The 26,095-nt window shown below is 59.1% G+C and overlaps 3 protein-coding genes across 5 annotated transcripts; 2 read left to right on the top strand and 1 right to left on the bottom strand.

Moving 5' to 3' along the window:
* The first annotated feature begins 6,958 nt into the window (after positions 1-6,958).
* CCDC102A (coiled-coil domain containing 102A) lies at positions 6,959-11,136 on the top strand. The gene is made up of 8 exons (XM_017824262.1): positions 6,959-7,486; positions 7,775-7,977; positions 8,090-8,198; positions 8,453-8,569; positions 8,656-8,865; positions 9,127-9,297; positions 9,402-9,505; positions 10,528-11,136. Exons 1-8 carry the CDS (start codon positions 6,959-6,961, stop codon positions 10,652-10,654), a joined length of 1,569 nt encoding a protein of 522 aa, XP_017679751.1. The 3' UTR covers positions 10,655-11,136.
* A 769-nt stretch (positions 11,137-11,905) lies between these two features.
* DOK4 (docking protein 4) lies at positions 11,906-17,350 on the top strand. Of its 2 annotated transcripts, none has more exons than XM_017824311.1 (9): positions 11,906-11,979; positions 13,022-13,231; positions 14,101-14,208; positions 14,491-14,605; positions 14,702-14,821; positions 14,917-15,106; positions 15,402-15,540; positions 15,630-15,753; positions 15,848-17,350. In XM_017824311.1, exons 2-9 carry the CDS (start codon positions 13,166-13,168, stop codon positions 15,970-15,972), a joined length of 987 nt encoding a protein of 328 aa, XP_017679800.1. In that variant the 5' UTR covers positions 11,906-11,979; positions 13,022-13,165; the 3' UTR covers positions 15,973-17,350. The 2 variants fall into 2 exon arrangements, with proteins under 2 accessions (XP_017679800.1, XP_017679801.1); XM_017824312.1 differs by lacking the exon at positions 11,906-11,979 and adding an exon at positions 12,588-12,679.
* A 1,246-nt stretch (positions 17,351-18,596) lies between these two features.
* Positions 18,597-26,088, bottom strand: POLR2C (RNA polymerase II subunit C). 2 transcript variants are annotated; one of them, XM_017824319.1, is made up of 10 exons: positions 25,918-26,068; positions 25,647-25,696; positions 25,345-25,413; positions 25,123-25,175; positions 24,881-25,009; positions 23,834-23,885; positions 23,193-23,361; positions 19,750-19,824; positions 18,954-19,123; positions 18,597-18,817 (listed from the first exon to the last, which is right to left on the bottom strand). In XM_017824319.1, exons 1-9 carry the CDS (start codon positions 26,001-26,003, stop codon positions 18,979-18,981), a joined length of 828 nt encoding a protein of 275 aa, XP_017679808.1. In that variant the 5' UTR covers positions 26,004-26,068; the 3' UTR covers positions 18,597-18,817; positions 18,954-18,978. The 2 variants fall into 2 exon arrangements, with proteins under 2 accessions (XP_017679808.1, XP_017679807.1); XM_017824318.1 differs by having other exon boundaries at positions 18,597-19,123; positions 25,918-26,088.
* Positions 26,089-26,095: the final 7 nt, after the last annotated feature.

Here is a 26,095-nt window from a genome sequence, read left to right as displayed (position 1 = left end):
TAAAGTTCTAAAAGCACCTAAACCGCTTAAAAAACTCCTAAAAGCCTTAGAAGTTCCTAAAAACCCTAAAAGATCCTAAAATCCCTTTAAGTTCCTAAAAGTCCTGAAAATTCATAAAAGCCCCAATAGTTCCTAAACCCCTAAAAGCTCCTAAATATGCCTAAAAATCCTGCAAGCCCTAAAAGATCCTGCAAGCCTTAAAAGATCCTAAATATGCTTAAAGTCCTTAAAAGCCTTAGGAGTTTCTAAACCCCTTAAAAGTTCCTGAAACCCCAAGAAGTTCCCCAAAAGCCCTGAAGTTCCTAAACCCCCTTCAATTTTCTAACAGCCCTGAAAGCTCCAAAAGAACCTTAAAGCTTCCAAAACCTCCTAAATCTTCCTAAAAGCTCCTCAAGGCCCCGGTGCTGGCGGCAGACAGGCGGGAATGTGCTGGCAGAGTGGTGGGATGGGCAGACTCCGGCAGGAGAGAGCACGTCCCACCAGTCTGGTGCCAGACGAGGGGAGACAAGTGTGGGCAGAGGTGCCCTGGCACTGTCTGCAGCCAAGGGCTGTGCCAGCCCCACTGCCAAGCGGTGCCAGCCCCAGCCCAGGGTGCCCAGACCTCCCTTGAAGCCCCTTGAGAGCCTCATGGTGCTCCCAGCGGAGGTGTGATTGCAAGCAGGGCTCAACCTTGCTCTGGTGGGTGGAGGAGGATGAGGATGAGGAAGCAGATGAGTGCTGGTGGGAGGGGATACCTGCAGATCTCTTGTCCGAATCTGGTGAGCAATGTCAGGGCAGCTTTGGGAATCTCGGAGGATGGTGATCCCAGGGGATCGTCACGGCTGCCTGTGAGTGGCTGAGGGTGCTCGCGTTCCCCCGTTGCTGCTGCTCTATCTCCCTCAGCCTTCCTCTTGGAAATACATCGGATGGGGAGGTGGATCCCCCCCCCCAAAGCCGGGGTTTCCTCTGTCAACAATAACAGCGACTCAGCAGGTGCCAGGGCTGTAAAACCCAACTGTAGGCAGAGCAATAAATATTCCGGATTATTTGTTTAGGCTCGGCTTTGCAAATAAACTCCCAGTGATGTCAGGGGAATCTGGGGGAAAATTGGTCCCCGGAAGGTATCTGCACAAGCACCAGGTGAGGATGGTCCCACGAGATGCAGGAATCAGGCTCATCAGCTCGCTGGCAGCCAAGTCCCAAAGGCAGGTCCCAAAATGGAGCCAAGGTCTGCCCTGAAACTTCCATTTCTAAATAAATTTAGTGTTTTCCCCGGCTGCTTGTTTCCCAAAAATTTGGAGAATTTGTAATAATTCCACGGCTTTGTCCCTGGGGCCAGGGCTGGTTCTGGAGCCTGAAGGCACCATGGTGCAGCCAAGCCACCTTTCCTGGGGAAAAGAAGGACGGCACAACCCCTCCAGCAGCCGAGCACTGGCCTCCTGCCAGGTGAGGCGCCCAGGAAGTTGAATGGCATCATTTCTCCTTGGGAAGGTTACAGGGACTGGCTCCCCCTCCTGCTGGGAGCTGGGTTGAGCTGGCCCTGGCACCATGGCACTGGGGTGGTGGGAGGCTCGCTCCCAACCTGTGGTCCCAGGGGACCTCGGGGAGTGTGGCAGGGTGGGAAAAGGTCACCAGCAATGGGCTCAGCTCCCCGGGAACCAGCGTGTCCCACCAGTCTCCCCAACAGACTCAGCTCCCCGGAGACTACCCTGCCCCACGGGTGCTGTGTTTCCGCTGCCAGGAGCCAACCACCAACTGGTTGTTTTCCAAGCTCCACCGGATACCGGAACAAGGTGCATGTGTTCGTGTACCGGCACTGGTGCGTACTCAGGCACCGGCAGCCGGCGGGACTCACACCGCAAACCCCAAACTCTCGAGATGGGGAGAAGGGGCACGGGAGAAGTGCTGGGATGCGACTCTCCCACGGTGGGGCTCACGAGGGGAAAGTCGGGGCACTTGGCACTTCACCAAACCCCCAGGCTTCTTACTGAATAGCTGAAGTCACCCGGCGGAGCGGTGAGCCATGCACAGCTCATCGCCACGCGGCGAGATGTGAGCCGGGGGCACCGCGGTGCCCGGCGGGCTGGAAGGAGGGGGCACACAGCCCCGGCGGGACGGGCTTTGTCCGGCCGCCGGCGGGAGTAATGGGAACGCGGCAGCGCTGGCTGCTCTTTGTGCATGGAACAAAGAACAATAGCCAGCGGCTTCCTTTACTGCCCAGAAGCGGGAAGGAGCCAGAAAGGGACACGTCACTCGGCAGAGATGGGCAGTGTGTCATCCCGTGAGGCTGCCGGTGGTGCCCGGTCCCCTGCCACGGGACCTGGAATGGGCAGCACCAGCAAATGGCACTTCGCTGGCACACCCTCCAATCTACAGCCGATGGGGACCCTGCTGTGACCACAGGCGGATTTGCCGTGCTGCGATGCTGCTCTGCATCCTGGCAGGCAGAGCAGGATGCCCAGCTCCAAAATCTCAGGCATCAGGAGAGGCAAAACCCCGGGTGCAGTTCCAGGTGAAGTTCGGTGTATGGGGATGCACCAGGGGCTCAGGGGTGACTCGCCGCCCCCAACCGATGGATTTAGTCCCTGCAGTTTGTCCTGGCTATTTATTTTCTGTCGGCTGCATTGCTTAAACTCCGATAAAGTGTCTTGTCACCTTGAGGAGCTCTGCTCAGGGTCTGCCTTCCTCAGTGAGAGCGGGGGGAAAGCCGAGTTATCGGTTCACTTACTCACTTCCCACATTTTCCTCCATGCTGGCATGTCCCCCGATGCCAAGACAAAGCCCTGCTTACCCATTTTCCCACCGCCCCAGAGCTGCAGGTGCCCTCCATCCCTGCACCGGGTTTGGGGCAAGTGGGAGGGCTTTTGGTGAGGTGCTGTCGTGGGTGAAAACCCAGGGTCGCAAGGGAGCGTCACTGCCTTACGGCCACACTTGCCAGCCTGCTGGCACCAAACGGATTGGAGAGATGTGTCTGGAGAGGCCCCGTTTTTGGCTGTCCCTTGTGAGATGCGCAGTGGCAGCTCCCAAAGGGGGGTCGGAGGACCCCTCCTGTCTCTCAGGGGGCTCTTCGGCACCGCTCACCGGCACCGCCGCAGTCCCGCATCGCCACCGGCCGGCCCTGCGCGAGCACATTCCCGAGCGGGGACCATTCCCGCGGTCCTCGTGCCATCTAGTGGGACCTGCACCAACGACACGGCGGAGCGTGGCCGCTCGGCGGCTCTGCCGGCCCAGGGGGGTCGGGGTGGCAGAGGGGGGCGGCGAGACCCCGGCCAGAGCCGCACGGCTCCCCCAGCAGTGGAGGAGACCCACGCCGGCGATTAAACGGCGCTTCTAATGAGAAGCAGCAGTCAGTGCTGGTCGCTGACAGAGGGACCATGGGCAGGGGGCAACTGCAGTCCCCAGGAGACACAGGAGATGGATGGAAGCTGCTTCAGGGGATTTTTAGTTTGGACATTAGGAAAAGGCTCTTCACTGAGAAGGCGGTCAGGCACAGGAACAGGCTCCCAGGCTCCCCAGGGAAGTGGTCATGGCATCAAGCCTGCCAGAGTTAAGGATTGCCTGGACGATGCTCTTAGTCATATGGTTTAGCTTCAGATTGTTCTGCAAGGAGCAGGGAGTTGGACTGGATGATCCTTATGGGTCCCTTCCAACTCAAAATAGCCTATGATTCTGTGATACCACATTTGATGCTATTGCAGAGCCAGAGTCCTCCATGCCACCCCCAGACACCACAGCACAGCTCCCCAGTGATGCCAGCTGGCCCAGTTGAAGGAATAAAGGTCTTTTTTCCCCCCTAAAATGGTTAGGTTTGCCCCAAAAGGCTTCTTCTTGTGCTCCAGGGGATGCTGGATCCAAATGCAGGGATGTGGCCACGTGCAGAAATGCAGGGAGCAGGGACAGCTCAGCCACATCAGTGCAGATCATGGGGCAGCACTGTCACCATGTGCTTGCCCAGTGCCTGCAGCCACTCATGCAACAAGTCTCTAGGTCTCAGTTCATGATATGAGGCGACCATCTGCCTCTGTATGAGCCATCCCTAAGATGGGACCCCTTTGGGGACAGATTTAAGGGGGTTTGTTGGGCACAGCCAGGCACCCTGGGCCAGACTGGAAACCCAGAGCTGGAGGAGAAGGGTGCCAGGAGAATGGCCACAGAGATGGGTCACTGGCCACATCCTTAGGTGACATGCCCCAGGCCAAGGAGGTTTGATTTTTGCAAGGGTAAACCCCAGAAATCCCAGGATGCTGCAATGCATCCCTGAGCCTGCTGGTGTCACCAAGACACGAACGTCCGAACAAACAGCAAAGACACATTTGGAAAAAACTTCGCCGGTTTTAGTGCTGGGAGCGGGTTAAAGCCCCAGCCGAGCACCCGAAGCTCTGGCCAAACCGCCTGCAAAATCGCTTCACCGTCTGCAAGTGAAGGCGCCGCTTCCCCTGGCACAAAACGCTGGGATAGGGGCGTGGGAGAGCAAAGCATCCCCCGCCTCCAGCTTTTTGGGGTTGTTTCCAGCAGAAAAATTCCGGGCTTGGAAAGAACATGCACAGGCATTTAAATTTTTCCTTTAATTTGATTTGGTTTCCCCTGCTCTGCTTGATCCTGGGGTAGAAAAAGGTGTTGGCGCCCCACGGCATCAATTCCACATCCCGTGGGGCACAAATCCTCTTGGCCGCTAGTATTTCCCAATTTGATGAAAAGCACAGAGCAAAGGAAAAAAGGCAGGGGGGGAATGGTGTTTTGGGGCTTTCTGCTTGTGGAGCCGGAGGGAGCCAGCACCGCTACGTGTGAGAGTGCAGGGGGCAGTCCTGCGTGGCCACCGGGGACGCGTTCACCCGTGGGGACACTCGAGTGGCTACGTCTTGTCCCCCGCCGCGCCCCCACCTAGGCACCCACTCCCTGGTGCAGCCCAGAAACACCCACGGGCAAGGCCCCCGCGGGCGAACAACCACCTACAGGCGTGTGCGAGCACCCACTGCAGACACGCGTGCAGCCCCCCGAGCGCGGCCCCCCCGCCAGTGCCACGGGGCAGGACACGCAGCGCGGCCCGGGACCGGCCCCCGGGCGCGGGCGGGGGGCGGGAGCGGCGGCGGGAGGAGGAGGAGGAGGAGGGGGAAGAGGAGGAGGAGACTCGGCCGCAGCGCCCCGGCCCGCGCGGGCCGCCCGCACCTCCCGCATCGCCGCGGTGCCGACACCGGTGGGTGAGGGACCGGGCCGGGCCGGGCGGCACCGGGCGGGCGGGCGGGCGGCGGCACCGGCGGCACCGGGAAACTTGCGGGAAACTTTGGCGGGGGAGGGGTCGCGCCGGGCCGGGCCGGGTCGCGGAGGGGCCGGGCGGGGCCGTACCGAGCCGGGCGGGGCCGGGCCGAGCGATGCCGGGGGGTCCCGGCCGGCCCGGCCAGCTCGGGAGGAATTCCCGAGTACCGGAGGAATGCGGCGGCTCCCGCCGCCCGGGCCGCGGCGGATGAGTGACAGAGCCCGCGGCCAGTGGGGAGGCGCGGGGGGCGGTCGGTCCCGCCCCCGCCGGGACCCCGCGGGGAGGATGCGGGGGGAGTCCGCGATCCGCGCGTGCCGGTGATCCACGCGTTGTTCCTGTGGCTGTTCCTGGAGTGTTTGGGATCCATGCACACTCCTCGCGGATGCTCCGGGTGTGTCTGTGCTCTCCGAGGGTGTTCCAGGGGCTTCCGCGATCCACGAGTGATCCCCGTGGGTGTTTCATGAGTGTCTGTGATCCACACGTGCTCTCCGTGGGTGTTTTAGGGGTGCCCTGGATCCATGCGCTCTCCCTGTGGATGTTGCAGGGGTGCCCGGGATCCACGTGTGCTCCCCCGTGGGTGCTGCATGGTTGCCGGTGCTCCACACATAGTTCTGTGGGTGTTACGTGGGTGCCTGTGCTCCATCTGTGCTCCCGTGGGTGCTGCTGGTGCCGGATCCTGCCAGTGCCTGGGATTCCTCTGGGAGCAGCCCGGAGAGCTCAGGCCTGGGCTTGCCTCTGAGTTTTAGCAAAACTTCACCATTTCAGCAAATATCACTGGAGAAATTAATTTTTTTTCTCCTGTGCAAAGCCCAGAACTGTCATCGGCTTCTGCTCCCGCTGCTCCCGCACCGGCTCTCCCAGCCCGACTGGATTTGGTGGCAGGTCTGGGCTGCACCGTCCCAAAAACCTGCCGGAGCTGCGGGCAGCCACAGCTGGACCCTGTACTTATCCCATTAGGGCGCGCGGCAGCCTCCCATTGAGGTTTCCTGGGGCGGTTTGCCTGCCTGGCCGCGCCGGGATGTGAGGTCCGTGGTGGGATGTGAGGTCCGTGCCGGGATGTAAGGTCCACGCTGGGATGGAGACGCTCTGGCCCTTTGTTGAGGCATCACTGGAGAGCACGTTCAGCGGCCTCGGTGCACACGTCCTGCCCCCACGCCAGCTGGGGCTGTCCTTCCGGAGCTGTTCCTGCCTCGCTGGCACTGGATCCAGGCTGTAACCTCTGCTGGAGCTGTTGGGGTGCAGCCGAGTCCCCCCACCCCAACAGCAGGGACAGTCTTGGAGGCTTGCAGATGACGTCATAGGGTGACCTCATGCAGATGACGTCACCCAAATAACATGTAGATGTCTTCCCTCTGGTGTGCTGGCAGAGGTGCCATGTGCCTGGCTGTGCCAGCTGTAGTGCCAAATTGGAACTAGGTGCCAGTGGCTGGGCAGTGGGCTGCGGTCCTCACTGGGGGCCTCACTGGGGTCTTTGTTGGGGACCTGGCTGGGGTCGTTACCAGGGACCCAGCTGAGGACATTGACCTCACCAGAGTCCATGCCTGGAACCTCGTCACTCAGAGTGCCATCCCCCAAAACCAGGGACTGTGCCCCTGCCCCCACTTCCCTCCGGCTACCAACTGCGGCCTCTCAGTCCCCCAGTCCCCCTGATCCCTCCTGTCTCCCGCAGGTCTCCGGGCGCAGACGCTGCCGACGGTGACAGCCATGCCCTAGGAAAGCCCCACCATGAGCCAAAGCGGGGCCTCACGCCTGGCCGGCTCCCCGCCGCTGCCGGGGGGCTCACTGCTGGCCCTGCTGGCCCCCGAGTCCTCCCCGTCCCCCCCCAGCGGGACTCCCTCTCCGGGGCCCCCACCGGCGTTGCTGGAAGGGGACTGGGAAGGGCGGGAAGAGCTGCGGCTGCGGGAGCTGGAGGAGGCGCGGGCGCGGGCGGCCCAGATGGAGAAGACGATGCGCTGGTGGTCGGACTGCACGGCCAACTGGCGCGAGAAGTGGAGCAAGGTGAGAGCCGAGCGCAACCGGGCGCGCGAGGAGGTGCGGCAGCTGCGGCATCGCCTGGAGGCCCTCACCAAGGAGCTGGCCAGCCTGCGCCGCGACCGGGACCGCGACCGCGACCGGCCGGACGAGCGCCCGCCGCCGCCACGGCCGCAGCCCAGCCCCGGCAATCCTCCCGCCACCGACGGGGCGGAGGCGGACGCCGGCCCTGAGCACGAGCCTGTGCGGGACGTGGGGGCTGAGGTGCCCCAAAAAGGCAAGGTGAGGGTGGCAGGCTGCCCGGGGCCGACAGGGGAGCTCCTCATCCCCATCACCCACCCATGTGCACCCTCAAACCACCACTGCCTGCCCTGCAAAGGTGGGCAGTGGGGGGGGACACTACTCTTGGATTAGCGTGGGGAGTGTCAGACTCCTCAGAGCAGCACAGAGAGGGCAATGGAGGGAGGGATGCTCTTGGTTATGGGGTGAGGGCTGGATGCTGTAGGTGCTGGGAAGCCAGGGCTGCCCCCTCACCCTGTTCCCTGTGTTGGACCACCCACGGCGCCACAGGAGCTGGAGCTGATGGAAAACATCTTGACGAGCAAGCAGGATGAGAGCTGGGAGCAGCGGGGCCCCCGGGCCTCCTTCAGCCGCCAGGAACGGAGCCGCCTGCTCTGGGAGGATGTCAGCGTCATGGAGGAGGATGCCACCAAAGTCACCGCCCTGAAGCTGAGGCTGGATGAGTCCCAAAAAGTGCTGCTCAAGGAGCGGGAGTGAGTGCTTGGGGCATCCTTGTATGCTGCCAGCCAATCCCAGCCTGGTCCCCGCTGGGATGGGATGTCCCATGGGGTCCTGCTGGCTGTCACAAGCATTGCCTCTCCCCAGGGACAAGCTGGCGCTCAGCAAGAACATCGAAAAGCTGGAGGGCGAGCTCAGCCAGTGGAAGATCAAGTATGAGGAGCTCAACAAGAACAAGCAGGAGGTGATGAAGCAGGTGAGCAAGGTGCCTGGGGAGCAGGGGTGCCCGGGGGGTAGCCTGTCCCCGAGGGGGTGGCACGTCCTCATGGTTGCACATGGTGGCCCACAGCCACCTCCCCAACTACAGGGTGCTCATTAAGGGTCTTCATTAGTGCTACTGAGCCAGTGGATCCATCTGCAGAGATTGGGTGGGTGGGTGGCTGCAGTCAGGGTTCAGGTGGTGGAAGGTGAGTGCTCACTGTCCACCTGGGGTGCTGTGTCCCCCCACAGCTCAATATCCTGAAGGAGATCCACCAGGATGAGCTGGGGCGCATCTCTGAGGACCTGGAGGATGAGCTGGGCGCTCGCTCCAGCATGGACAAGAAACTGGCCGAGCTGCGTGCGGAGGTGAGGCCAAACCCCAACACGGGGGGCAAAGGGAGCGGCGAGGGGTGTCCCTGCTGCCCCCCGGCCACCCCATGTCCCTGTCCCAGATGGAGCGGCTGCAGGCAGAGAACGCGGCCGAGTGGGGCCGTCGGGAGCGGCTGGAGACAGAGAAGCTCAACCTGGAGCGGGAGAACAAGAAGCTGCGGGCACAGATCGAGGACCTGGAGGAGGTGCTGGCTCGCAAGCGGCGCCAGACAGCCAGTGCCCTGGACACCGACCTCAAAACCATCCAGGCCGAGCTCTTTGAGAAGAACAAGGTGCCATGGGGGTGGTCCTGGCCCCCAGTACTGCATCCCTGGGTGACCCTGTCATGGGGTTCAGCCTCCCTAAGGACTCCCTCAAGCCCAAACTCTGCCACCACCCTTCACCTAAGGAATGGTGGTGACCCCGTCCTTGTTCCATCGGCTCTTGGGTCATGGGGTGGGGCAATGGGAGAGGTCCCTGGGGAGGGAGAAGGGGGCATTCAGTGGTGGGGGTGGCTCTCCCCTGCTCAGCCCCCTGCCCCATGCCCACCACAGGAGCTGGCCGACCTGAAGCACATCCACACCAAGCTGAAGAAGCAGTACCAGGAGAAGATGGCAGAGCTGGCCCACGCCAACCGCCGCGTGGAGCAGCATGAGGCAGAGGTGAAGAAGCTGCGCCTGAGGGTGGAGGAGCTGAAGAAGGAGCTGGCCCAAGCTGAGGATGAGGTGGGAAAGCTTGTGCTGGTGGAGGGGGTTGAGATGGGCGGGTCTGCTCCCTTCATGCCTTTGTGGCTGCTGACGGCACCATCCCATCCCATCCCATCCCACAGCTGGATGAGGCCCACAACCAGACGCGGAAGCTGCAGCGGTCGCTGGATGAGCAGACGGAGCAGAGTGAGAGCTTCCAAGTGCAGCTGGAGCATCTGCAGTCCCGGTGAGCAGGGGCTGGGTGGGATGCTGTGGGGACCAGCCAAGACTCATGGGTGGGGTGATGTTCTCCTTACCACCATCCCTCAATCAGCATCTGCCTGGTTGAACCCCGGGCTAAGCATGGCCAAAGTGCCTCTGACATCCTCGGAAGGAGCACAGCCATCCTCAGAGCAGCCTTCACTCCACTGCAAGCTGGATGGCATTCCCCTCCCAGTTAAACCAGCACAAGGCTGCCCAGAGACTGGTACAGCCCAATTTCACGCTGCTTAGGATTGCACCCGCCAGTATCCAGGGCCAGGGCAGGCTCCAAGCATCCCACACCAGTTTGTGGAGGTGGGAGCTGAGGTTTATTGCCCTTAAAAACTTTCCCTGGCCCTGCTTCACCTCTCCAGCAGTAAAAAGCTGAAATGGCCGTGGGATCGATGCCGTGGTTCCGGGAGGCACTGAGGAGGGGTGTTTATAATCATCCTTTATTTTATTGGGACATCTGCATTAAATCATGGAGGAATAATGGAGGCTTCGTCACCACCCCCCCGCAGCCTCGCCATGTACTCGTCCCTAAATAATTCATGCTTTCCAGTAAAATGCAGCGGACGGTTTGGATCTCACTGGATCCTGGGCCTTTGGATTTCAAATTTGCTTCATAAATTTTCCTTTGATGAATTTTCACGCAAGGGCGAGTGAGGAGCTAAAACCACTGCAGGCTCCCAGGAACGGGGACTTCCTGGGGATTTTGGGGGGATCCTCATTTTAGGGGGATGACTCCTCCCAGCTCAGCACTCCTATGTGGCTCTGAGCAGCACAGTGGTGTCCAGCCCTGCAGGAGTTTAACCTGTGCTGAGCACCATCCACGGCTCCTGTTCGTTGTGCTGGAGGGTCAGCCCCAGGCGGGGGGAGCTGATCCTGCACCCAGAGTTTGGTGGGGGCCGCAGGAGAGAGGCCCCCTGGGTGCAGCCATGCTGTAGGGGTGCAGCCATGCTGTAGGGGTGCAGGGGGACGGGCTCAGCTGTGGCTGTCCCTCGGCAGGCTGCGGCGGCAGCAGAGCACTCCGCTCTTCGGCAAGATGCGCAGCACCCGCTTCGGCCCCGACGACGCCGGGGACGGCACCAGTGACCCCGACGAGGACGAGGACCTGCAGATCCAGGTGCCCTAGAGCCCAGGGCCAGTGCCACCGCTGCAGGGACGTCCCACATCCATCCTCTGCGCTCGAGTGAACGTGTCACCACGGGGCCCAGCCGTGAGGCGACCCTCGTATACATGGGAAAACTGAGGCACGGAGCGGTGAGGAGGAACTTGCCCAGGGATGCTCCAAACCCGCTGCCTCTCGGACAGTATTGGATGCCCCTTCAGCCACCAGCAACTCCTGGAACACAAATGTGGCCACCAAAGCCAGTGTCACTGAGCAGCCCAGGAGGAGGAGGCACAGGCAGAGAGAGGCACTGAGCCCAGCATCCACAACGCCCTCCTGCCCACTTGTTTTTATATATATTATATATATGTATGTATTTGTATATGATTTTTTTTATTATAAATACAGAGCCCAGAGGGGCCCAGGCTCTGGTGGTGGAGTGAGCTGCTGTGTCTGTCCCCACGTGGGAGCAAGGATTGAGAGGGGACACATCAAGAATGGATGTTTCTCCACTAGCCACAGCCCACCACTACCATCCCTGTCCCCATGCCTGGGGACCAGCCCAGGGTGTGGGTAAAGCCCATCCCTGGGCCTGTGCAGCAAGGAGTGCTCACCCATGGGTGCAGGGGAGCTCCCCTGTGGGTTCAGGACTTTCACCAGTGGATGCAGAGGTGCTGACCTGTGGGTGCAGGGTTGCTGACCCTGGGGAGGTGCAGAGGTGCTGACCCAGGGGTGAAGGGATGTTCCCACGTGGGTGCTGACCACCCTAGCCCAGCCCACCGGCACAGCTCAGGGCCTTGGGGGCTTTGGAGGAGCTCAGACACAACCTTATTAAAAATTAATATTTCGGTGAGCTAATCCTCTTGCTCTGCCTTTTAATTGATTGGCTAAAAGCGTGGCTCTTTGCTGCTCACAGGGGTTTTTTAATGCCCTTTTATTTCTAGCAATCATTCATATTTTTATGGCCCAACAAGTGAGGCCATGGGGGGGGGGAGGGTGGTGCCTTTGGGCAGTTTTAGTGGGGGCGCCCAGGAAAAGAGTTTGGGAGGCACAGAGGACAGGGACAGGGATGAGGAGACAGGATGATGAGCTCGGCAAGAGGCCGCCGCCGCCACCGCCCGTCAGTCGCCGCAGGGTGTTCGCTCTGAAGCCTAATGATGGAAACCTCTTTGCAGGGCGGCCGGTTGTGGCTCTGGTTGGGCAGCCCGGGGGGGTGAAGGAGGGGGTACCGGGCCGGGGGGTGGGGCCTGGAGGGGCGTGGCCGGGGCGGGCGTGGCCGCGCGGCTCCGGGGCTCGGGGCTCGCAGCGCCGCGGAGGCTCCGGCGGGGCCGCCCGCAAAGGGGAGCCCGGTAAGGGGGGCGACCGGGGGGGCAACGGTGGCGAGCGGAGGGGGTGACACACGGAGGGGCTTGACCGAGGTTCGGGGTGACAGGTGTCGGGGGCACCAGGTGGGGAGGTGACAGCGGCGGGAGGGATGTGCCGGTTGGGAGACCTGGGCGTGATGGAAGGGTCGGCCGGGGACCGGGTGTGGGGGTGCCGAGGTGACAGGTCGGGGAGGGGGGCAGGAGGTGCCCTTCAGCATCTCTGAGTTCCCTCGGGGTGTTCATGTGCGTGGGGTGGGGGTGATAGGGGGGAGGGTGATGGGGGGGATTTACCCCTCAAAGGCGAGCTCTGCCCCCGACCTCTCTCGGGGCGGAGGGGGGTCCCCAAGGTGCGGTCCCAGGTGGATCCTTCTGGGTGCTGGGCTTTGGGCACCAGGACGTCACTGACACGGAGGAGCATCCCCGGGGATGGCCCCATCCCGTTTCCTGGGTTACTGCCTTCTACATGGGACTTCTCCAGCTGGGAAGGGAACCCAGTTCCCACCTGGTCCCACCTCTAGGGCCTGGGCAAAGCAGCAGGGACCAGGCTGAGCAAGGCCGAGCTCGTGGCAGGGCTGGAGAGAGGCTGGATTACAGCGAGGGATGCGAGACTGGGAGCTGGGATCCCTTGGGCACCCGGCACCAGGGCCAAAACACCTCGCACCAGAGCTGGCCTGGCCAACAGGAGGTTGTTAACACCGAACCCCACTGGTGCCCGGCGGCAGGGGACATGTTGCTGCCCAAGCGAGCAGCCTGGAAGGAAGGAGGGGCAGTGCAGGAGGTGATGGAGACCTGTGGGCGAGGTCCGGTGTGGGTGTCCCCCGGGACACATGTTGGAGCTGGTGCCAGGCCTGTGTGTGTCGGCCTGGCTCCACCGTGCTGGCAGGGGTTAACACCGGACTGTTCCACTCGGATGGTTCAGGCAGCGAAGGGAGGAGGAAGAGGAGGAGGAGGAGTAGGACAGGAAGGAGGAGGAGGAGGAGGGGAGGAGGAAGATGTCACCCGTCGATCTGTCATTTCTCTTTTCCAGCCAGGATGGGGGACATTGCTAGCGCCGAGTTGGGCCGGTGGTGAGACAGGAGGGGTGCGGAGGAAGAGGATGGAGAGGGGGAGGCAAAGGTGAAGGCAGCCCCCCTCAAAAAAAAAAAATCCCCCACCCCATTGAACCATCACCATGGCGACGAATTTTAACGACATCATCAAGCAGGGCTATGTGAGGATGAAGAGCAAGAAGCTGGGGGTGAGTGGGGGTTTTGGGGAATGGGGGGCGTCGTGGGGGACACCCGTGGATTTGGGGTGTTGGTTTCCATGCGAGGTGACGAGGCTGGATCCCTCCTGCGGGTCCCTCTTGTGGCATCCTGTGCCCCTGTTTTTGGGTTGAACAAGCAGCATTTGGGGAGCTGTGGTGGTAGGGGAGTACAGGGGGGGCAGGGACAGGCCACTTGTTGGTATCCAAATCATCCAGCAGCCCCAGGGGTCCAGATCCTGCAACCGGCCAGACCCTGCACCGAGTGACACCCGTTCACCTGGCCCAAATCATAGAGGGCTTGGGGACGTCCGTGAGCCCTCCCCACCCCCCGTGCCTCAGTTTCCCTCCACACGCAGTTTGGCATCGGGAATGCCCCACCCCGGAAGGCTGGGGGGGGAGCTGCTGGGTGCAACTTAGGGTGGTGTTGAATTGCAGCACCCATAGGTGGGGGGTCAGGGGGTTCGGTCGCCTGCCTCCATCGCTGGGAGCCGGCAGCAGCGAGCATGCTGGGTAATTTCATGCTAATTAGGGAGAACAAAGAGGGAGCGGGCTCGAGGGGGGGGGACAAGCTTGGGGACGATGGCCCCACCACCCCCTGAGGCAGGGGCTGCGGGAGAGGGGACGGTGAGATGCCAGGACAGGGGTCCCCTTGGGAGCTTTGTCTATGTTCATTAATTAAGCGCTGTAATTAGCACTGGCAGAGGGGTGGGCGCGGATGATGGCAGCCCCAGGTTATCCCCATCCCCAGCATACCCTCCTGTTCCCAGGCCCAGCAGGGTCAGCAGAAGCAGGCACAGGTCCTGGGGATGGGGGCATGGGGCAGGGGGGGGACGGGGACCCCCACGCTCTGTGTCCGGCAGATCTACCGGCGCTGCTGGCTGGTCTTCAGGAAATCCTCCAGCAAAGGGCCCCAGCGCCTGGAGAAGTACCCGGATGAGAAGTCTGCATGCCTGCGTGGGTGCCCCAAGGTGAGGGGGTGCACTGCAGGGGTGCTGGGGTGCTCCCCACTGCGGGGGGCCCCGTGCCAGACCACATCCCTCCTTGCCTCAGCTTGCTGGGTGGCTGTTGCCCCATGTGGTCCCAAGTGGGATGGAGCTGGGTCTGGGTGCAGCAGGGAACATGGTCTGGGTGCAGCATCTGGAGTCTGGGTGCTGCAGGGGCCAGGGTGTGGGTGCAGGAGTTGACAGGGTCTGGGAGCACAGCAGGGCTCTGGGTGCAACCCTCAGTGTTGCCCCCCACCTCCTCTGCAGGTCACTGAGATCAGCAACGTCAAGTGCATCACCCGGCTGCCCAAAGAGACCAAGAGACAGGCCGTGGCCATCGTTTTCACCGACGACTCCGCCCGGACCTTCACCTGCGACTCAGGTACGGGGCAGCGCCCACGGATGCCGGGCTGGGGGTGCTGGGTGAGGCACCCTGGCTTGGCCAGGGTCGCCCAGGGGCTGCCGTGGTGCCTTGCAGAGCTGGAGGCGGAGGAGTGGTACAAGACGCTGTCAGTGGAGTGCCTGGGCGCCCGCCTGAACGACATCAGCCTGGGGGAGCCCGACCTGCTGGCGCCCGGCGTGCAGTGCGAGCAGACGGGTGAGCGTGGCGCGGGGTGCTCGCCCGCGGCTCCACCCCGCTGCACTGCACCCCCCACGGATTATTTTATTTTCTGTTTTTTTCCCCGTCTCCAGACCGGTTCAACGTGTTCCTCCTCCCCTGCCCCAACCTGGACGTTTACGGCGAGTGCAAGCTGCAGATCACCCATGAAAACATCTACCTCTGGGACACGCACAACCCCCGGGTGAAGCTGGTCTCCTGGCCCCTCTGCTCCCTGCGCCGCTACGGCCGCGACGCCACCCGCTTCACCTTCGAGGCCGGGCGGTGAGATGTCACCCTTGCCAGGAGGGGGATCAATGCTGCATGCCTTCATCCAGCTGGATGCTCCAGGAGATGGCACTGCTGCCATCACCACAGGGCAGGCCTGAGGCTGGGGTGATGGCCACGGCCTGCATAGGGTGCCCCAAGGCGGGGGGCATTTGGAGCTGGGTCTGGTCCCAGCTCAACACCATGAAGGTGACATCAGGACAGCTCTAACAGCATGGGAAGCTGGGCCAGCTGCCACCTGGGGTGGGTTTTGTTTATCACCCCGGTGACATTCCGTGCCCCGTCCCTGCAGGATGTGCGACGCAGGGGAAGGTCTCTACACCTTCCAGACGCAGGAGGGTGAGCAGATCTACCAACGCGTGCACAGTGCCACGTTGGCCATCGCTGAGCAGCACAAGAGGGTCCTGCTGGAGATGGAGAAGAACGTCAGGGTGAGCTCCAGCCCGCCCCGTGGTGGGGCACAGCAGGGGGAGACTCAGGGGGCCCTGCGTCACCCTTCTCCCTCTCTCATCCACCACAGCTGCTGAACAAAGGCACTGAGCACTTCTCCTACCCTTGCACCCCCACCACCATGCTGCCCCGCAGCGCCTACTGGCACCACATCACCGGCTCCCAGAACATGGCTGAGTCCTCCAGCTATGCCGGTGAGTGTCCCTGCTCCCCTGCCAAGGAGCTGCTGCTCCTCCAGCCCCCATGGCATTCCCAACCAGGTGAGCCCACCCTCTGCTTTGTCCCCAGGGGAGGTGTATGCGGGCGCCCAGGCCAGCTCGGACACCGACCTCCTCAACAGGTTCATCTTGCTGAAGCCAAAGTCCTCCAAAAGCGACAAGCCTGAAAGCAGGGAGCCCACATCATCCCCGTGAGCCGGTGGGCGGGGAAACTGGGGCAAGGGTCCCCTTTTTCCTCCCCAGAGGGTGGCAAGGACTCAGGCAGCCACCCCTCAGAATCCCCAGGAGACCTTGGCACCTCCATGCCAAGACCTTGGAGAGCAGGCGCTGGCTTGTGCCCTGGCATTAGTGGAGGTGATGGCTGGATCAGCCTTGACTGACTTCAAATATATATTGAATATCTGTATTGTAAGAGATATTTCCTTCTCACACAAATGCAAATGTGGTGGCTGCCGAAGAGCCCTCGGGCAGATGCTCAGAGGTTTTTGACTCTTGGGGATCCTGCTGGGAGGTGAAGAGAAGTGGGGGGGGTCAAGAAGTTCGGAGTGTTTTCTGCAAGGCAGGAAGGCTGGAGCATCACCCTGCCATGGGCACGGAGCAGCGCCGGAGGATGCGGCTGTGCCAGGCTGATGGTGCAGGGTTCCACCCTCCCGTGAAGAGTGGGGTGCTCCTGGGGACACCCTGCCACCCCTGAGCTGATTTTTGCACTTCAAGCTGTTTAAACTCGCTGTAGAATTGAGATGTCTCAGGAGAAACTGGTTTTCCTTCCAGGGGGGTTGGGTGGGTGAGCAGCCGGGCAGGGCCAAGCTCCCCAGTTTCCCCCAGCCCAGCACCCCTCACTCCTCCAGCCACAGCCGTGTGCCCCCGCTATGCCCCTGGTTTATCTGCTGGTGGGCAACCCCGGGACTGGTTTTGGCCAGTAGCATCTGTCTCTCGAGGGGCAGCTTTGTGGATATAGGAAGTCCCAGGGCAGAGAAGCTCATGCCAATGAGGGGAGAGCTGCATTCCTCTGTGCATTCCCATAGCCCTCACTCCCCCCTCACCCACTGGGTACCAGCCCTTGCCCGGGGGGAACTGGGCTTTATGTGCTGAACTCAAAAGCAATTGATTTTTTTCTAGTTCTATTTATTGACCTCCTTTAGAAGGGCTATCTTTTTATTGCCGTGAAAACCTTGTTGTTTCTTTGGAGTCTTCTTTCTGTCTGGGTTGGATGGTTAGTGGTTTTCTTTCTGCCCTTTAAAGCTCCAGGTCCATGTGTTGGGCACGGGGAGTGTTGTGATGTGGGAACCTGTGGTCTGTAAATACTGTGTCTTGGGGTTGGTGTAGCTTGTGGCTGAGGCTGGGGGAATGTTGGGACAGAGAAGGGCCACTCCCTGCAGCATGGCCGAGCACGGAGGGGCTCGTCGGACCCCAGCACTGCCTGGCAGCAAGTCCTCCCCTGGGTGAGAGGTGTAATTTGCTCTCTTTTCCTGGCTACACACCTCATCTGGAAAAGATGTAACATTTGTTACCAAAAATGTTCCGGTTTTCTGTTTTTTAAGGAGTTGCTCAATGAATAAACAACCCTTATCCACATCCACCCTTCCTGTTTGTCTGTTCCATCCAAGCGCGCTCGGGAAGCGCAAGTGGGAGTAGTGCCTGCCAGGGAGAAAAATGCTGATGGGGGGAGATTTCCTGAGGCTCCTGGCAGCAAGCTTGGCTCAGAGCTTTGTTCTGCCTCCAGCCATGGCCAGGACACTTCAATGAAGCCCTAAAGCCGCTGGGATAGGGAGAAGGGTGGAGCGAGTTGCCACTCTCCATCAAGCAACCCTGAGTGAAACAGGATGCCAGCACTCCATTGTTATCCCTTCCCTCCAGCCACCCGAAGCTCCAGGGACGTGCCAGGGCAGTGGTGGCTTCAAGTCCCCAGGTGAAGGAGTTTCAAGCCACATCATCTTCCAGCTCTCTCAGAGTTGTGCCAGGTAAGTTATCCATGCCATGACTGCCTGGCAGTGCTGGCCTCACGGTGAGACAGTGAGGCCAGCCGATGCAGTGCTCCCTCCAGGAACAGGCAAGGACATGGAAGCAGCAGCCCAGCCACAGCAGGTTTTCCCTGGAGGGGAAGGCAGTGCTGATACAGACTGCTCTCTCCAGCTCAGCATGACCCTGTCCCCACTCCCTGAGCCATTCCCATGCCCCATGTCAGGGGCACACATGCCTTCCCCTCCCTCCCAGCCCCCATGGCACAGAAGTGGCAGGTCTCTCCAGGAAAGTGTCACTGCGAAGCTCATCCCAAGCCACGCTGGGCACTGATGGAGGGGAGGAGAAGGGGTGACCCAGGTCATTGCTGGAGCCTTTAAGCCACTACCAGAGGGGTCAGGGTATGAGACCTGCACCAAGCTCAAGCCCAGCACATTCTCGGGGCTGTGGGCACACTGGAAGGTGTCATCCAGGGTCATTCCTGACAGACCCCCTGACACTCAGCTCCTCACAGAAAGGTTATACACATAGAGGGGTGTGTGTACAGCTCCAAAGGAGTCTGTAAGTACAGCTTTGCCTGCCTGACCCAGCTGGGCTCCCCTGCAGCGCTGCCTTCTGCAGCATCTTGCCCACCCCGGCTTCAAACATCTGCTTCGAACACGGGGCTGGCTGAGCGAACGCTGGGCTGCCTGCGGGAGGGGTGCTGCTCTCCTCGGGAGATAATGTCACGAGCAGCCATCAGCATCAGCAAGCAGTGCTCCCTCCAAAGCACATCTCATTAAGTTAATGCCTATTGGAGAGAAGTAAATGATGTGACATCTCCTGCAGCCCCAGCCGAGCTTTCAGGGATGACAGAAAAATGTGGGGGTAAGGCTTTATTCAGCACAGTGAGGAATGGACATGTAAATAAGGTAGGGTTGTGTAACCAAGGTACACGCTTCCCAATCCCAAACACCACGTGGCCAGAATCCAAAACCAGAACCAAAATGCTCAGATCAGTTGGAGACAAAGCCTGTCCTAGCGAAGATGCTCACTGATTGATTCCCTTCCCGTTTTACCCTACACAACACAATGGCTTTCCCTGGAAAGCAAGGTCAGGGAAGAGGTATCACCAACTAGCACAGCTGGGCCAGGAAAGGCAGAGGGAGATGGGGAGGTAAAAGCCTCTCCCCAGATCACGGCCAGGCAGAGGCAAGGACCTGCTCCATCACTCACACCTCAGCACTCTCTTGCAGAGCTATCTCAGTTAATAGTGAGGACGTCACTCTGAATCTCGTGGCTCAGCTGGGTCTGGAGGTCGCTCAGTTTCTTCTTCAGGCCGGACAGTGCGGACAGAACGATGGTCTCCGGGCGCAGGGAACCGCAGGACTCCACGTTGTAATAGAACCTGAGGTTACAAATCAAGGGGTTAAGTCACCGCCTGCAAACCCAGAGTGCAGGCACAGAGCAGTTCCAGCCCATCCCTACCCACCGCAGGGAGATCTGCCGGAATTCCAACCATCAGCATCATTCACCTCCCAACCAGGCAACAGCCAGCACAGTCCCTCTACAACTGTCACACCAACACTCACAACTTTATGGGCTACAAGACCATTTCTGGGATTGATTTCTGTTCAGCACCATGACCTGAGAGCCAGCAATGAGCCCCGTGCCAGGGAGTAAGGCTGGCTGAGCCACTTCTGCAGTGCAAATAACACCAGCAATCAGAGCACGACACACACACAGGTGAATAAATGCCCTAAGCCACCTTCCCCCACAGGCCTCACACTTCACCAAGTGTGCACTACCCTACCTGGCAACATGAACTCAGGGGAGCTGTCTATTATCTCCCAGAGGGAAAAACCTGCCAGATCTGGGCATATCACCAGGTGTCTCCAATTCTGCTCTGCTTTTCAGCTCCCTGGGCTGGCAACTTCAGCACAGAGTAGACACTCTTCTATTAATAGGAGCAGATGAGATGCACCCAACCAGTCCCCCCACCCTTCAGCTGTGGCAGTGCATTCAGCTCCCTACCTCTCTGGCTTCCCATTGGGGTCATAGGGAGCCTGAGCATCCTCGTCGTCGATCTCCGAGTACTCACTCTTGGGCCTGGAATCAGAGAGCAGGAGAAGTCAGCACAGAGCCCCTGCTCTGGCCTGGCCCCACAGAGCCCAGGCACTCAATTTGGCCCCAGAGAATGAGCAAGGGGCTCATGCCCAGCACACAACAGGATGCTCAGCACACATCAAGTCCCAGAAAAATGCTCAGTCCCACATTGCCCTTCCTGGCTCCTCATTAATGCCACAGAGTCACCCAGCAGTGCTGGAGGAGGGGGATCAGCCCTGCTCTGCCCAAACACAGCAAGCCCAGTGCAGGTGCTCACAGTGAAGGGATATCAATGCCTGAAGGGACTGTCTATGGAGCCTGGATGCTTTTACAGAGTAATGGACCTTGTGTTATCTTTTCTTTCCCCTTTCCACTAGGCCAGGAAAACACCAGAGCACCCCAGAGCTCAAGTCTGTAAAGCACAGCTGAGGTGGGAAAGCACAGTTGGCTTCGACACAGCAGGAAAGAACCTCCTGTACCTCAAACACCATCTGCATCAGTGAGCTCCATCCTGATGTCCTGCACCTCCACTCCTCTACTAAAATCATTGCAATACCCGTGCATCAGTTAGTCAAACACATCTTTCTACCCACTGCACCCCCTGGTTTATAGAGCACCATATCAGAGAGACTCTGTGGGAGCACTTAATCTGTGTAAGAAAACCCAAGGCCTTGAGCTGTCTGAAAAGCCAGCACAGAAAATCCCGTGCCCACCAAGGTCTCCTGCTGGCCTTCCTCTGCCCCAGCAATGCCCAGAAATGCTGATCCCAGCACCCTGTCATCAGCTGCCTGAAATAAAACTGCATTTCTCAAACAAACCCTCTGCCTGTACAAACCACTGAGAGAGATAAAAGTGTTAATGGAGCTGGGACTTCTCACGACTTGCAGAACCACTCATAACTGAAACAGAGCAGAGGTTTCCACCACCAAGGCAGCTGTTTGGAAAGTCCAGCTGCATGCCAGTGCTCTGCCAACAGCCTCAAAAAGCAATTAGCATGAAAAACTAAACCAAAAATCCTAGCTAGCCTTGGACAGCAGAAGCCTTTGGCTCTGTATTGTCTTCACAGCAAGGTCAGATGAACTTGGAAAGACAGATGTATCATCATGGAACTGGCAGCTACAATGTCAATCTTCCTTTCATATTTTTCCAACTTTTACATATATTTTGTCAAGAACTCCTCAGAAACTGCTGTATACCACACCAGATTCCTAAAGATGCAGCTCACCCTGCCACCAAACAAAAGAACCTCCACTAGCAGCTGCCTTGGGCCACCCAGCCAGGGAAGCACCACATCGCCGAGGTGCACGAGGTACACGTGCTCAGCTGGGGCTGTTCTCCGTGACACCAACATTTCCCAAAGGCCACGCTCTCCAAAAGTCACACTGTGACATTCCCCATCTGAAAAGGCAGCAAAGCCAATGATACCTCAGCCTGCCTGGCACCCCACTGTCCCACTCAAAGCAGCATTCCAAATCTGTCACTTCATCAGTGTCACAGACTTACGATCCAGCACTGCAGAAATTAAACCGAGGAATTTTTACGGCACCAAAATGAAGCTTAAAACTATTTCAAATCCCAATTTGAAATTCCATATCCATTCTTGTTTCTCAAGCATCCGATCTATAACTCAGACAGTCAACTAAATTTTGGGGCAATTTATCTGCCATAAATCATTTGGAAACTTCAAAACTGTCCAGTTCCATCCCCCAAACTGCTGGTGACAAAGGACAGGCCGGCACATCAACTCTTGTGACATGCTCCTGACCACAAGACTGTCAAGCAGCACACTCAGTTGTGGTCAACCAGCCTCTCACAGACCTTCCCCCTTGACAGCCTGGTCTGCAGTTGGCAGTTCCCTAAGTGCAGCTTCAGTCCATGCACAGAGATCATCAAGGCTGAGGAAAATGCCCATTTCCAGAATTCCAGCATTACCTGCCAGCCTGGTTCTTACTGCACTGCCCTGATGAGATGCTGAAGGAGCCAAACGCCTGGCACGTCCCATTCCACCCAGACTGACTGATCTGGGCCCACAGAGCCCATCAAAGCCAAGCAGGGTTCGCTCCTTCCACCCATAAAACAGGGCTGGGATGGCTGCGGGCAGGCTGTTAGGGATTCACCTGCAACTCCACCCTTGGTGACAAAAGGCTTCTCAAGCCTCCCAAGTGCAAACTGAGCAGCACAGGATTTCCCTGACAGGTCTAGAGCAGAAAGCCACTGGCAATAGGCTGAGGTGTGAAATCAGGGCTGAACTGCACTTCTGGGAAGCTTGTTCAGGGACAGCTAATTTAGCAAGGGACGGTGTAAGGCCATGCCCTGTGATGGGTTCGAACACCAGGCTCAAAGCAGAGAGTGAGGAGGTACAACAGCCCCACTACCTGCCTGCTACTGCTTGCAGCCATTTGCAGAGTCAAATGTGGCAGCACAGGGTCTGGCAGCCAGAGGAGAACCCACCGAGCCCCTTCTGCTGCTCAGCCTCCCCTCCAGCTGCAGCTCTGCTCAGGGTTTATTCCCCCTTGCTCAACCCCAGCTTCTGCCATCCCTGTGCTAAATCCTGCTCCTGTACCGAGGTCTTCCTGACCTTGGGCTGCTGCCCTGCTCTTGTGGCAGCATATCCACCACCCCCTCTAGTCCCCACTCTCAGCCTGCCTTGGCTAAAGCACCAGGTTCCTCAGCACTGCTGGCTCCAGCATGCTCAACAACAGGATATCTGCTAGGTGGTCACTGGGATGCAGAGCCAGGAGCAGCTCAGGTACCTACTCATGGAAAAGGGATGCTAGATAAAGTGCTCACTCAGGGCAGCAGCCTTCCAAAAGCCAAATCATGTCACTTTTAGATGAGAAGCAGCATGCTACTGGTGTAGAATGGTATGTCAGAGGAGAGGAAAGGGAAAAACCCTGCTTCCAGGTCTCAGGCTCCAGAAATGAGATGTATGGGTGGAATCAGAGCCATACTGGGCTTCCTCATACAAACAGGGCTGCAAAATCTGTATTGCAACCCAACCTGCCATTCTTTGCTCTCACAGCAACCTTTTCCACTTCATATGGATCTGTTCCGTCCTCAGACTTTACCCTGACCTACACACCACTTGCACAGGGGAGAAAAAAATGAGCAACAAGTATTGGAAAAGAGCACCAAAGGCAGGCAAATCAGCAATGATGGTACACAAGAGAGAATAAGAGGTGACCACAAACCAGTCCACCTTGTATGCAGCTGAAAACAAGCGACTGGCCAATGCAGGAGCAGAGTCTGTGCAAGAAGAAGTGATACACCCACCATCGCTTACTGACCCAAATCATCCCCAGGGCCGAAATGTAAGTTGTTGCCTGCTGGAAAATCTTTTCCAGTGCCTCCAGACAGACAGTGGGACGTACCACTCCTCTGGTTTGGGGTACACCGTGTGCCTCAGCGCGTTGTCTGGGTCGTACTCGAAGGCCACGCCCGCCGTGGGGTTCCACTTGGCGTGCTCCTTCCCAAAGCCCTTCTTGGCGTAGGCTCGCAGCCGGAGCTCCTGGCCCTTCCGCAGCTTCACGATGAGGATGTCTGCAAAAGCACACACCCATCAGCCTGAGAAGGCTGCAGGGGAGAAAGCAGTCTGCAGGATCACGCCACGGCAAAGGCAGGGATTTTTGGCGCCCAGGAAGATGTCGCCAGTATCCAGGGTTTGCTTGGATTCTTCGAGGGGCTGTGTCCCCAGAGCGGGTAAGGAAAAAGGAGCTGCACAGGCCCCCAGGGAACAGTGGAAAGCAAACCATTTCACCTTTTTGCTGTCTCTGAGCTCTCACAAGGAGACAGAAGCACCCTCTGACAGAGGACTTTAGTTCTGGGGACAAGCTGTAAGTGCCATTAAGACAAAATGCTACCCCACTGATGCAGTGATGCCAGTGGCTCTGAAGTGTCAGATTTACAGCTGCCTTATGGTTACACAGCTAGTAAATGAAAAATGAGTTCAAAGAACCCCCCAAAAAAGTTAATTTCCTCCTCCAGCTCTTATTCCCAGTGACCTGCCACTCACCATCCTGCTCCACGTAGTCATTGGGGTCGTTGTCTCTGCTCCGAGACGTCACCTGCAGCAGCAGAATGAAAGCAAGCAAATTAATGACAAAATCAGCTTTTCTCTCCACATCAAATACCAGTTGTCTACAAAAGTTAGAGATGGTGGAGAACCCCTCTAGAGTGATTTACAGCAACAAAGCCAGCCCACCCCATTTAATGGAATTTGGGGCAATTCAGGCAGCTGCAAGCAGGTATGTGATGTCCCCCCAATGGCCTGCTCATCTCCTGAGCTGCTCTCTCCACAGGATGGAGTGCATTCCAGCCCAGCCCAGCACATCTGCTTTGTTCCCAAAGTCACTCCCACAACTGCTGTAGGTGACACAGAGCACTCACAGCACCTCAGCCAAACCAAATAAGAGACAGTGGGCTCCAGCTGGGCTTTAACCAGGCAGACACTGTCATCAGGCAGTAGGAGCAGCCCCAGGTTGTGGTGACATCCAGATGTGGCCTCAACAGTGTATAAAATCATTTTCTGTAAGTCCCTTTGCATCTGTCCCACCAAACCTCCACAAGGTGACTGTGCAGGAGCTGTTTGGCAGCAGTGCTCTGGCCAGGGCTCCTCACACCTTGCCGAGCTGGGAGCCAAGAACCAGCAAAACAGAGGCCTCAGGTTGCTGCCAAGGGGCTGACCTTGTCCAAGCCCTGGCAGCACACGGGCAGAAGGCAGTGGCACAGCAGAAGGACACAGGCACACACACACTTGGGGTGTTCAAGGTGAGATGAAGGGGCAACACTAAAGCCTCTCGAGAGTTTGGGATGAGGGATGCAGGATGAGGCCATACTGCTTTGGATGCCATCAGACAGCAAGGACAACACTGCAAAGATGAGGAGGGCACTGGCACTGCTTCTGCAGGTATTCCTGCTTTGCTCTCCCTCTGTGGATCAGGTGGAGCTTTAGGCAACGTGAAACGTGCTCAAAGGGCCTTGCTTTGTCCACATTCCACGTGCTTGCTACCCTGGCCACAGCAGGGATGTAGAGAGGGACAAGCAGAGGGGTGGCACTGACCGGAATGACCCGGGGGTTGTTGGAGATGAGGTCGCGGGACGTGACATGACGGGTCTGGTCCTCGTTGCAGCGAACGTCCAGGGTGAACTCCACGGAGCACTCAGGGCAGAACTCGTCACACGTACAGTCCTGGGACACACACACGGATTGAGACCTTTGTGCAAGAAACTGCCAGCGCTTCCCATGGGATCAGACACCCACCACCACCAAGACAAGCCCCCACGACATCTCGCTTGACTCACTCTGGAATATTGCATCTTATCCACAATGTCATCGCTGGTGAGAGGGATGAGGCCTGTGGGAAGAAGGAAATCAGGGGATCTCTGAGTGAAGCCACAAGAGCTCCTGACTTTCCTGTCAAGACAGGTGGAGGAACAGCAGTCTCCTGACAAAGGTGTTTCAGCATCTTTGGACTGATTTCACCCACAACCCACTCTCATCTGCCCCCCATGCCCAGCACTCACCCAGCCTGTGTGCAATGAACTCATCGTGGAGCACAGAGGAGTTGGCATCTATCTGGACCCAGTCGATGGCTGCAGGGAGGAGAAAGCCACAGAGAAACACTGACATGAGGAAAAAGTAAAACGGTTTGTGAGGGCATAGGAAACATTACAGAGACACACTGAGACAGCACACACAGCACACGGGACTGGCTGAACACGACTGAGGAGAGCTGAAAGCAGACAGGAGGTGCGGGAGAACACGGAGGGGAAGCGATGGGAGCCACCGGGAAAGTAGCCCGGGGGACCGTGACCACGGGCCGTACCTATGGTGGGGACTTCAGCGATGAACACTCTTCGAATGGAATTTGCCACCCTGAGGGAGGGAAACGCCCGTGTTTAGGCACGAGGGGGCGTGGAGCAGTGGGCCGGGGCCGCTGCGGGGCTTGGCCTCGGACACACCGCCCGGCAGCACCGCGGGTGCCCCGCGGCCGGGGCACGATCCCCGCGGGGAGCCCGGGCCTGTGGGGCCGCCCCCGGGAACTCCCGCGGCCGCTTCACCGCCGGGCCCGCCCGCCCGCCCGGCCCGGTGCTCACGCCAGGTCCGTGTTCTCGATGATGAATTTGACGTTCTCGTCCGTCAGCTCGGTGATGCGCACGGTGGGCTGGTTGGCGTACGGCATGGCCGCCCGCTCCCGGCCCCGATCCCCGTCCCGATCCCGCTCCCGCCCGGTCCGTCCCCGCCCCGCTCCCCCCCGGCCCCGGTGCTCCCGCA

Source organism: Lepidothrix coronata, unplaced genomic scaffold (genome assembly GCF_001604755.1).
Source record: "Lepidothrix coronata isolate B3197 unplaced genomic scaffold, Lepidothrix_coronata-1.0 Scaffold110, whole genome shotgun sequence".
In the NCBI taxonomy this organism is placed as follows: Eukaryota; Metazoa; Chordata; class Aves; order Passeriformes; family Pipridae; genus Lepidothrix; species Lepidothrix coronata.
This window is presented reverse-complemented; position numbering and strand designations above follow the sequence as displayed.

Bases quoted from the DNA above. Each gene is read 5' to 3' on its own strand.
- DOK4 (XM_017824311.1), top strand. From the start codon at position 13,166: ATGGCGACGAATTTTAACGACATCATCAAGCAGGGCTATGTGAGGATG. The intron at 15,107-15,401 runs GTGAGATGTCAC...CCGTCCCTGCAG, and splicing joins TTCACCTTCGAGGCCGGGCG to GATGTGCGACGCAGGGGAAG. The intron at 15,541-15,629 runs GTGAGCTCCAGC...CATCCACCACAG, and splicing joins AGATGGAGAAGAACGTCAGG to CTGCTGAACAAAGGCACTGA.
- CCDC102A (XM_017824262.1), top strand. From the start codon at position 6,959: ATGAGCCAAAGCGGGGCCTCACGCCTGGCCGGCTCCCCGCCGCTGCCG. The intron at 8,866-9,126 runs GTGCCATGGGGG...TGCCCACCACAG, and splicing joins AGCTCTTTGAGAAGAACAAG to GAGCTGGCCGACCTGAAGCA. The intron at 9,298-9,401 runs GTGGGAAAGCTT...CCCATCCCACAG, and splicing joins TGGCCCAAGCTGAGGATGAG to CTGGATGAGGCCCACAACCA.
- POLR2C (XM_017824318.1), bottom strand. From the start codon at position 26,003: ATGCCGTACGCCAACCAGCCCACCGTGCGCATCACCGAGCTGACGGAC. The intron at 25,414-25,646 runs GTACGGCCCGTG...TCCTCCCTGCAG, and splicing joins CGCTGAAGTCCCCACCATAG to CCATCGACTGGGTCCAGATA. The intron at 19,825-23,192 runs GTACGTCCCACT...CTCTGATTCCAG, and splicing joins TACCCCAAACCAGAGGAGTG to GCCCAAGAGTGAGTACTCGG.